Source organism: Terrapene carolina, unplaced genomic scaffold (genome assembly GCF_002925995.2).
Source record: "Terrapene carolina triunguis isolate 2854851 unplaced genomic scaffold, T_m_triunguis-2.0 Scaffold58, whole genome shotgun sequence".
NCBI lineage: Eukaryota > Metazoa > Chordata > Testudines > Emydidae > Terrapene > Terrapene triunguis.
The window spans coordinates 98039693-98051438 of NW_020664409.1; the positions used below are offsets into that span (position 1 = coordinate 98039693).

At 48.0% G+C, this 11746-nt stretch overlaps 1 protein-coding gene across 1 annotated transcript in view; it reads right to left on the minus strand.

Annotated features, from left to right (window-relative positions):
* Positions 1 to 7926, minus strand: part of ADCY8 (adenylate cyclase 8) — a 199077-nt gene extending 191151 nt beyond the window's left edge. Inside the window, exon 1 of the mRNA XM_026659238.1 lies at positions 7033 to 7926. Within this exon, the coding sequence (XP_026515023.1) occupies positions 7033 to 7926 (894 nt within the window). The remainder of the gene's footprint in view (positions 1 to 7032) is intronic.
* Positions 7927 to 11746: the final 3820 nt, after the last annotated feature.

Sequence of the window (11746 nt, forward strand, 5' to 3'; positions counted from 1 at the left end):
GAATGTACTTGTAACATTTTGTAGAAATGCTGAGTAATCGTGCTGGTTTTCCTCAATAAAAATCAATCCTAGACTCTGATCCAAAGCTCACTGAAGTCAATGGGAGTCTTTCCATTAACCTCAATGGGCTTTAATTAGGCCCCTATGCAAACTGCTGAGTGCCTTCCATTCATTCAGCACCTAGCAAGACTCCTTTGGGCATGGCTCCAAGCTATGCTGAACGCCAGCACATCAATGGGTATTGGGAGTGTTAGCATCTCTCTGGTTCAGGCCCTACACGCCAGACTGATCACATTTACTCCTGGCTTACATCAGTGTAACTGAGATTGGAATCGATCTGTAAATGTTCAAGTATACATTGTACAAATAAATGACATATTTTGCATATGTGCCCCGGCACTGGGCTAGATTGTAATATTACAGTCTGCCCTGAGTAGGTAGCTATACTGAACCAGGAGCAGACCAAATAACTCAGAGAACCATGCTCTCCTGCTCTGGAAACAAGTTACTTCACCCCATTCCATACAGCAGCTTACCCCAATGTGTGCCTTGCCAACTATTCTTCTAGCAATGGGGGAAGAGCCCAAACTCCTCCCACCCCAGGGCCTCCTCTCCTCCCACTTGCCTACAGGGGGAAGTATCAGTTGAATAGCTGCAGCTATTCCTCCTTCCAGGCCATGGCCAGATTCACAGGCTGGGCAGGCAAGAATACAGGAGTGAGTATGGGGATGCTACCGTCCTTTAATCTCTTGCATATCTGAAAAAGGTCTGGGCCAACCCAATCCATTCATGATCAATAACTACCTTGGTGCACTATGCTAGCAGGCAAGTGGTTTTTGTTGGAAGTTGCTATTTTGGCCAAACTAGCACATCCCCGTGTTTTGATCATGGGGAAAAAATCATCATCAGAGCGATTTTGACAATATTCTATCAAAATGATCATACTAACCTCCACTGAAGGCAAGTGCATTAGTCTGCTGTTGTCTGAAACTCAGTGATAAAGCTCAGTGATAAAAACAGGCTTCATCCATGTTCCTGCTTGGATTACTCCATTTCTGATGAACTCTCAAAATGCAATTAATCATCAAATTGTAAATCTGACTAATGCATTTGTCCTATGTAGCACATTATTGCAGCTGCTCCAGAGAAAAGTATATCCAGTTCTAATCTAATTATGCTTTGACCCACTGATACTCATTGGGATATAAAAAGAAACAAGTTCATAATCCAATCTAAAAAAATACAATCAGTTTATAAGTCACCCCAGGTAAAAAATGGCAGTAAAACTTGACAGTAAATTGTGCTATGAAGGAGGCTTTAGGGCTAAAGAGTGAAACAGTTTAATCGTTTTTCAACTTTCAAATTCAAATTGGTCTTTAAAACTATTTTAGACTAAAATATTTTAAAGGATACTGCCAAGGTATTTGGCAAAATTCCCACACTGATATCAACAATAAATTATTGGAAATAATGAAGGTAAAATGTGTTTACAAAATCTTTTAGCCCCGTTACACATTTATACTAGTTTGGTATTGTAAGGTTGCCATTTGTCATCTTTTTTTTATAATAACTCTGAAACATGTCTGGAAAAAAACCAACCCATATAAATCTAAAGAACTGCATAGCCTCTGCAAAGAGATTTATTAAGAGAAGGATCAAATTTCAGGTCTAACTAATCTTAGTAGTGTTCCTTAACTCTTTTGAAAAGCCCTGTTTAATGTACATAATTTAGACTTGATCCTCCAAGCCATCAGTTTGAGTAGCTATTTCTCACATGGGTAGGCTCATTGTCTTAGGTGAGCAATGGTTGCAGGAGTGGAGCATAAAAATCCAGTTTATATACATGGCTTACATGATTATCTTGCAGCCTGTCAGAATTCATATCTATGGCATCATCTGCCTGTATTGTATATTAATATAAAATGCAGTGAATTGTTTATTCTCTATATTCCTGATGCAGATAATTTACTCTTTATATTTTATAATCCAATAAAGGAAAACACAATCATAAATACAATACAAACAGACACTCTCTGGGAATTCATTTATAGGAATGTCTGCAGCAAACTTCACCGAAGCTGACCGAATAAAATAAAAAGCATATAAAAATGAGAGTTATGTTTTTAGTGGGGTAAGGACTTTGAGCCTGATCTTGCAATCCTTACTCAGGGAAAATTCGTAGGGAAGTCAACAAAAGCTTTGCCTTCACCAGGACTACGGGATCAGACCCTCTTTGTGGGCTTTCAACATTGCCTGTACAGTTCTCAGCACTCCCAACTGGAAGTCAATGGAAGATGAGAATTCTCAGAATCTTCCAAGAGGTGCTGGGCATCTTGCAGAACTGGGCCTGAGTAGATCTAATTTTGTTTTCTTCATATCATTTCTCATTTCATTTCTCTCTCTTTTCCTCCCCTCCTCTCCTTTCCCCCTGGAAGTGCTATAAATAAATCATAGATTAAATAATATTTTGGAAAAGCAGTGGAGGAAAATTCACATAACCTCTTGAAAATGACTACTGGAGAAAATGGTGAACTGTGGGCAATATTTCTATGCATTAAAATGTGTGCCTTCAATAACAAAAACCACAGCTACCCCAAAAGGCAAACTCTGTGTGTCTGATGTTCAATATTACTGAAGACTTTCAGCTGCATCTGAGTATATGCTTCTCAATAACAAATTTAATTAATTAGGATAAAGAGAAAACAGGACACATGCTACTTGACTTCCCTCTTACACCACTATAACTTCATTATTTGATGGAGTTACTCCTGATTTACACCAGTATGAGTAAGAAAAGAATCAGACCCATTGTCCACATGGATACTACTGGATAAGCTAATGAACTAGCTACGCTCTAGACCATGCTATTGTATTCTGTACTGTATGCAATATTTTCCCTGCATGAAATCCCCATTGAAGTCAATGGAAAAACTTCTATTTCCAGAAAAACTCAGAATTTCACCTTCTGTCTTTTCCATCGTTCCTGGCATATTTTAATTCATGTAGCTGGTCTAATGTAGGTAGCTACACACCTTCCTGTCTATCCAGATGGCTAAATTATTACAGCTTCCATAACATTATTAGAGAAACAACATGGGTGAGGTAATATCTTTTATTTTTATTTTATCTTTTATTGTCTCACCCGCCTTGTCTCGCTAATATCCTGGGACCAACACAGCTGCAACAACACTGCATGTAATATTATTAGATAGTCACGGGTCAGAGAATCTGATGTTTACAACCTGGGTAAAATAAACCATATGATAAAAGAGACAGTTTTATCTGGAAGATCAGGATAGCTGAATTCTCCTACAGACTTAATGTATGACCTTGGGCAAGTCATTTAAACTATCTGCACCTATCTGTAAAATAATATTGACAGTGTTATGGGGCTTAAATCATGAATAATTTTAAAATGCTTTGAAAGCCTCAGAGGGAAATGGCTATAACAGTGCAAAGCGACCCTTTGGGCTGTATCTTCCCATGTGAGTGTACAGAGCCTCGTACATTGTGGACATGATAAGAATAACAATACGAGTTATTCTAAACTACATGATAGGGCAGCCATCCTATCACTACGACTTTATAATGTGCTGCCCCTACGCAATGAATATTGTTTAATGGTTTCCTGTTCCTTCACTTTACCATGCAAGAAATCAATACAGTGTACAAGGTAGACAATGTGATTTGAATTACAATTCATTGTCTTAGTGCAGTACCTGATTGCGTCTTAGTGCAGTACCAGAAAACTTATTCTAAACTATGCCTTATCATGTAGACAATAGATCCAGTTCTGTGGGGGTACTGAGCACATCCAACTCTCCTTTACTTCACAGGAGCTGAGGGCATTCAGTGCCTTGCAGGAGTTTCTAAGCACCTGGCAGGATCATGCCCACCATTTGGACTGGCAGAGTGAAAGCCTATGGAATATCAAATTAAGCTGGGAGATGAGAGAAGCTGCTATTGGAAGTAACAAGAAACCACAAGAGGGAGCCAAATGAAAATGTTCTACATCCAAAAATAAAAAGGCAAAGGATGTTCAGCACCAAGAGCCAGAGGAGAGCGCCCAGTGTCAATAGAGGTCACACGCCTGCCAGCTGCTGGCTTTACTTACTGTTCTATTCCTCCTCCACTTTAATACAAGATCAGAAAATAAAATAGTCTGAACTATGTATTCTCTGAAACATTTTTTTATGGGGGGGGGAGGGGAGAGCTATAATATTCTTATAATCTCTATATTCCCTTAAATCAGGAGAATGCTTAGTGGGGGGACAAAGGGGACAGAAAGAAAAAAGAAAAAAAAGGAAATGTCAAATAAATGTTAATATCCTTTCCACTGGCAGGGAGGTGGAGGATCAGGTCAAATCAAATATTCTAGTGGAGAAAAAAGTGCTGAAGCAATTTATAATTTGATAGTTTAAATAACTGGGTCTGTTAAGGTGTAAAACAATACCCACGTATGGAATAGTGTGTGGAGAATATTACTTGGTTCTATATCTTTAGTTCATAAAGACAATCATATAGCAAGTAGTTTATCATTTTGCATGGTTCAATAGCATTTCATTCATATAACTGACTAGGTATTGTGCTATCAAATAGAAGGGATAATTGGTATCTCTCCCAAGTCTATGTTATGAATGTTATGTTATGAAATGTCTATGTTATGAATGACCCCCCTTCCCCCAAAAAGATTAGTTAGCTGCACTGAAATGCATGAAGCAGATTATACAGTATTACTCATAACAAAAAAAGATCATGGAAGTATATTTCTGTAAGTGAAACTGGATCGGGAATTTTTGAAAACCTGCCATAGACAATTATTTTGATTGTTCTAAGTACTCCTTTTTGTAATATATTTAATTTTATGCAGCAAAGACTTTACAGTACAGCACAACTAGTTCATATTCTAACAGCTAACGCCAAGTAAGACACTCCTGTATCTAAATCATAAAGAGCCTTGACATTAACAAGCAAAGGCAGCCAATCAGACCAGCGGTTACAGTAAATGAGTGCAATCAGAAATAAAGCAAGGCTCCTAAAGGTGCACACAGTGACCATCGGGTCAAGGATAAATAAATGAAATGGAATAGCTGTAGTACTAAAGGACATAAGCAGAATCAACTGGCTGCCATGAGACCGGTTTGAGGCATCTGATTGCCAGGAGACCCATCTAGTCAAAACTCCTAGTGTAAGAATGTGCACACCTTCTACTTGCATGTCTCTTACAGTCATGTGGCAACAACAGCAGAAGACACAAATGAGGCTAGATACTTTCTCCAAATCAGAAAAATGACACTATTTATGTGCTTTCCTCTGGCTGAGAACTCCCCCCTTGCCTTCCCTTTCCACTTTAGTCAGTCACGTTTACATGATAATCTGATCTGAAATACTGGGAGCACAGAACCATGACATTCTAGAAAGGGGGAAAGGAGCATCTAAATGACTGAGTTCTGCATTGCTGCCCAGTGAGTGGGAGAAAAAAGCTTAGCAAAATGTCAGATTTCTCAGTTTCACAGGGATGTTGCAATTTTTAGTACATTAGTGTTTGTAAAGTGATTTTGAAATTGTAGGACAAAAGGGGCTATGGGAGTGCTAAGTAATATTAGTCCTTAATTTACTCTCTCTATCCTTCCTTCCTGCCCCTACGCAGTTAACATTTTCAGAACCGAGCCCCCGTTCGTGCCCGAGCTTGTCCCACAAGGGTCTGTCAGCCAGAAAACAGCACACACAACCTCCACCAGGCAATAAACTTCCTGTCCTAAGTGAGTCCTTCAAAGTGCCCAGTACACTTCTGTTTGACCCAGGAAGACCCACCTCTACCAGTAAACCAATGTTGGGTGGTTTGACTGTTTGGATGGCTGCCTAAGAACTGGATCCAAAGCCCTTTGAATTCAGTGGGAGTCTTTCCATTATTTCAATGGGCTTCAGCTCTGACCCTCAGACGTTCCATTGCACACGAGGAGAGGTTAACTTTACAGCTTGGAAAAGCAGCTGCTAAGGGGGGATATGATAGAGTTCTATCAAATCATGAATGGTGGAGAGAAAGTAAATAAGGAAGTGTTATTGACTCCTTCACATAGCACAAAACCAGGGGTCACCCAATGAAATTAGTAGGCAGCAGGTTTAAAACAAAGAAAAGGAAGCCCTTCTTCACGCAACACACAGTCAACCTGTGGAACTCATTGCCAGAGGATGTTGTGAAGGCCAAAACTATAACAGGATATAAAAAAGAATTAGATAAGTTCATGGAGGATAGGTCCATCAACGGCTGTTAGCCAAGAGTCTCTGTGCGTCTCTAGCCTCTGACTGCCAAAAGCTGGGACTGTACAACACGGAATGGATCACTCAATAACTGCCCTGTTCTGTTCATTCCCTCTGAAACACCTGACCCTGACCACTGTCAGAGGACAGGATACTGGGCTAGATGGACGATTGGTCTGACCCAGTATGGCCATTCTTATGTTCTTATAGAAAAGAAAGTAATTAATAACATTTCACACTTTTCTACAACACTTTCCATGCCAGCATCTCAAAGTGCTCCACACACCCAACACCCCTGGGAGGTAGGGTATAATTTTGAGAGTGAGGAAACCAAAAGGCACAAACAAGTGAAGTGATTTGCCATAGATCAGAGCACAGCTGGGAAGAGGTGTCAGTATGGCTGCCTCCCAGTCCCTGTGCTTTAACTACTGGCTTAGTGCTTGAACCGAGGAGGGGAGAAGTGACAGGGTGCCCCAACTCCCACTCCCCCCAAAAAGTGTTTCAAGGGGCAGCAGTGAGATATGTGGGGGGAGGGGCGGAATTCAGCAAACCCACCTCTACATCCCCCTTGCCCCAATTCAGGCGCTTAACCCAGACCACGCTCCCTCTCCTAGGGGGCTTTCCTACTTCAACCAATGTCTCTTATCTTTGTCCTTCTCCTCCCAGTGACACACATTTCAATGACTAAAGAAAGCAAGGGCTATTATACCCCCCCCCCAGCACATCCTGGGGCAGAAGTGCAGGCTGGCTGCCACGTTATGAAGAGGGTACCTGGTTGAGGGAAATCACTGCCGGCCTAGGGATGACCAGCTGCATGACGAGCTGCAGGAGGGAGGTCACCAGCCCAGCCAGGATGGCCCAGGTGAGGGGCAGTGGAAGCATGCTGTAGGTGGCAAAGAGGGTGAAGAGCACGTAGCCGATCCCGTCGCCCAGAAGGCCACAGCCCAGGCCAGCGGCCAGGATCTGCGTGGCCATGGCCACCCAAGTCACCACCCCGCTGTACTGCAGGTAGGTGTAGGAGGTCGTGTCCTTCCTGACCACCACTAAGGCACAGATCACCACCTCGATGCCGGTGAAGAAGCCCAGCAGGATGCCCTTGATGGGGTCCATGGGGGCCGAGGCCAGGGTCAGGTGGAGCAGCAGCAAAGTCAGCTTGGTCAGCACGTCCAGGATGTTCATGACCACCTGGGACTTGCGCCGCTGGCCCAGGAAGTAGCGCTGGTAGAGGCGCTCCAGGTCCCGGGACTTGAAGGAGTTGCGCAGCGTGGGGAAGATGACCCCGCGGTAGGTGTAGCCCCAGCTGAGGAAGAAGTCGGAGTTGCTGGGGGCGCAGTCGAGGTGCAGGAAGCCCAGGTCCCCGCTGCTGCTGGTGCGCTCCGGGAAGACTTTGGTGCCCCCGTTGTTGTGGCGCTCGGACGGGCGCCGCGGGGGGTAGGGGTGGTGGTTGGGGCAGCAGGAGTCCTGCGAGCCCAGGGCTTTGCCCCCGCTGCTGCTCCCGCCGCTGCTGCTGCTCTGCTCCTGGATGAAGCGCTGCTCGGTGATGTGGCGCACCGCGGTCTGCCACAGCAGGCGCTGGGGTCTGGCGCGGCCGCTGCAGGGGGGGGTCCTGTTGATGGTGTACAGCTCCTCGCTGTCGCTCAGGCACCGCACCTCGGAGAGCTCCATGGCGGCTGGGGGGCAGAGGCGGGGGAGCAGCGGGAGGGGGTGTCGGGGTGGGCGAGTGTCACATCGAGAGGCGGGCGGTTAGCGGAGGGTGGCAGGGCCGGGTCGCCCCATGCCTGGCGCGCCGGCCGCTCCTGGCAGAGCCGGGTTGGTCCCCTGCTGCATGCCGCGAGTCCGGGCTGGTTTATGGCACAGGGGCTGGGCGGGGGAGGGAAGAGGGCTGGTTGGCTCTGCCGCCGGTTGGTTTTTAGCAGGTGCAGCCACGCCGCTGTGATGTCTGGCTTGGCACCGCGCAGCGCAGGGAGGAGGAGGAGGAGAGGCCCATGGACCGGCAAAGTGCCCCCCCCCCTCCCGCCCCCAGGCTCAGCGAGGCAACGTCCCGGGGACGGAGCAGCCTTGGTCCCATCCAGCGAGCAGCTGCTGGAGCACGGAGCGGTGCAACATGCACCCCCAGAGTCCGCAGCCCCGGCGGTCCGACCGGGCAGCTCAGCCCCCCGGGGTGCAGCTGTTACTCTCCCCGGGAGTCGGGGAGCGGGGGACTCATTGACCCGCTGTCATCCCGAAGGCGCCGGTCCGCAGAAGCCATCCGGGCAAGAGCGAGAGGAGAACAAAACCACCCAGCAAGGTCTTTGCCGAGGTCATTCATGAAACCTAGAAGTGGGGGCCAGGCAGCCCCGGGGCACGGGACGGGCAGGGCAGTGCGCGGTGCCGCATCCCTGGCTGGGCAGCGGCGGCAGCATCCTCCCGGGCGGGCGGGCTGGCAGGGGCGGAGAGAGCGGTTGCGAAAGGCAACTCCAGCCCAGCGGGACTGGGTGCTTTTTCTCCTGCGAGCGGGGACCTGCAGCAGCACATGTCCGGCTGGGGGGGCCGCTCTGGGTTACGGGGCTCCCTCCCCAGGGGAGAGCCTAGGACCGGGAGCCATCGCGGGGCATTGAACAAAGCAAACCAAACTCTCAGAGCCCCGCGAGGAGCACCTCGGAGCGCGGGTTGTTTCCTCGGCACTTCCAGGCGAGCCTCCGAGCCTCCATTGGCCCCGCCACGTCCCACGGGGGCCGGGGACAGAGGCGTGACCGGGCGCCTTCAGTTCCAGCCGCCCTCAGTGGGGACTGGGGCAGCCGCGGTCCAGGTGTGGGACCCGGCCGGGAGAGAGCAGGTAGCGGGAGTTTTCTCGCTCTGCAAAGTGTTGGCGGCCGCGTGGACGAGGCTGAAAAAACTCATGAGCTCTCGGTGCCCCGGGGCTTAATCCGGATCCCGTCCTTGCAGGCGGAGGTGAGCACGAGCCCTGCAGCGAGCGCGGCTCCCCCAGGCAGGCGGCAGGGAGTGGAGTGAGTCTCGCTGGCCGGCATTAGCAGCGGCGGCGCAGAGAGCATTAGCGCCCAGGATAGACAGGATTAGCGGAGTAAAGACCTGCTGCGGTGGCCGGGGCTGCCGCTGCTGCTCCAGCGGCTCCTGGAAGAGGCAGGCAGAGCCCTGCACGGTCAGCTGATGCCCAGTGACGTCAGGCTCTAGTCTATTGCGCTCCCCTTCTGTCCAGTGGAAGCAGAACCATCCCCAGTGCAGAGGCTGCAAGTCAGGACCTGCCCTGGGTTGGCTCGGCTCGGCTCGGTTTAGGGGCGCTGTGGAAGCCAGCCACTGACTCGCTTTGGCACTGAAGGAACTGAACTGAAGTGTTTGTTAAGTGCTGACAATGGAGGGGGGAAAAGATCAAGAGAACCAGCCCCATCCTCCCCCAAAGAGCCAGCAGTGTAAAGAACAGGCACACAGAAAGCAGCATGCACCGGGAGAGCCAGAGGTGGGTAGGACTTAGTGACTTCTGCTTCCCCTCCTCATTATTAAACTCACTTCTGGTGGACATCATATAGAATAAATAGGTTTTAGGAAGGATGTCAATGACTAGTTATTATTTGTATTACAACAGCCATCCAGAGTATCCACACACTCTGCTCGGACTCAAGTTTGAGCCCAAATACCCCTTATCCTCACACACACATCTTGCTGACTCAGGTCAGCAGCCCCCTGGACTTGGGTCCTAGGATCCATCAAGGACTTGCCCTTTTGCAGTGTGGATGCAGGTCAAGCCACAAACACAAGTCAGAAGATCTGCATAGTGCAGTATAGACATGTCAGCATGGCTGGAAGACCCGGGTCCAGCAATTGTAAACCCAGGTTAACAATGCAGTGTGGACAAGCAAACACTGAGTCCACAAGTCTGACTCCCACAGACCTGGGTTTACAATGCAGTGTAGACATGCCCCCAACCAAGTCTGAGCCCCATTCTGCTAGGCACTATACAGACTTAGAGCAACAAAAATCCTCACAAGAGCTTGGATGAGCTGTGGGCCTGGTGAACTGGAATGGAAGATCATTACACTCTTAGGGGGATAGGATAGGCAAATACACTGATATGCTGTGGGAGTGTAACAAATGGGACATCAAGGATTAATCCATAATAATAAATAATAATAGAAATAATATCTGCACTCATATTGAGCAGTACTTCACTCCAAGAATCATCCCAATAAAACCACTGAGACTCCTTGAGGATGAACTGCTATTCAATATAAGAAGCGGTATCTTAACTATGGACTCATAATTATTATGATTAATAATAACAATCCCCCAAATCATAGTAGAAAAGGGATCTCAGGTCTAGTCTACTCAACTCAGTATAAAAATCACATTTTAACAAAGGAAACAGGGACAAACATTATAATATGATTTAACCAGTCATTTTCAGTTCAAAAACTGCATAATATGAAGGTAATATAAGAAGCTGTAAATTCTCTAATGTTATTTTATTAATATATTAATTCTCTAATTGTAATCTTAATATATTATAATGTTGGTTGCATTTTGTGGGTCAGATCCTGTTGTTACCTGGGGTTTTGCTGAACCCAAAGATCCTGGTAACTTTACTCTTTGAGAGGCAGTGGTAGGAAATAAATCAATGATGGACACGGCTGTCTCGCTGATAGATAGTTGATGCAAACAGGCAAACAAAAGTGCTTTCACTGAAAGTTTCTACTGTATTTACTCTCCAGCATAAACTAAAAGGGAGGACACGTGACCTGCCCACGTGTGTCCTCTGCCCTGTGACCCAGCCTGGGACCGCTATGTTCTCCCTGCCCCATGTTACTGCGGGGTGGGAGCTCTGTCCTTCTTTCGCTGCGCCTCCCCCTGGACGTTCAGCCACTCTCACTCACAACCAGGCCTGGGTGGGGAGCAGGACAGAGCCGCTTCTCACGCAGCTGAAGCTGGACACTCCGGGTCACTGACTCTGTGCAGCACAGCAGCTGCCTAAGAGACCCTGGCTGGGAAGGCAGCAGCAGCGGTGGACTGCCCCACACCCGGGCCCAGCTGCCAGGGACAGGGGTCGAAACGTGCTGGGGGCGAGGAGACTCTAGCTCACTCGTGCCCTGTCTGCAGCAGCCGGGCATGGGTGGGGGGGTGACCCACCACCACCACCCCAGCCAGGTTCTCTTTGGCAGCTGCCGCGCTGCACAGAGCAGCAACCCTGAGTGGCCGGCGTGAGAAGTGGCTGGTCCTGCCCCTTCCGCTCCCCCCTGGGCCCGGCTACCAGGGACAGAGACTGAGCAAGGCAGGGGGCAGGTGCAGCAGGAGGACAGAGCCCCTCTCCCTTTCCCCCCGGCAGGCCAAGCAGAAATTGGGGGGGGGAGGGGAAGGACACTTGATCCTGCATTCCCCCCCACTTGTCACCTATGCTCAAGACCCTGGGTAAATATGAGTCTGGTAATTTGGGGTGCTATATTACCCTGCTGTGGAGAGGCAAGAGTCATCTATGGTCTTGAGGCGGTCTCGAGTG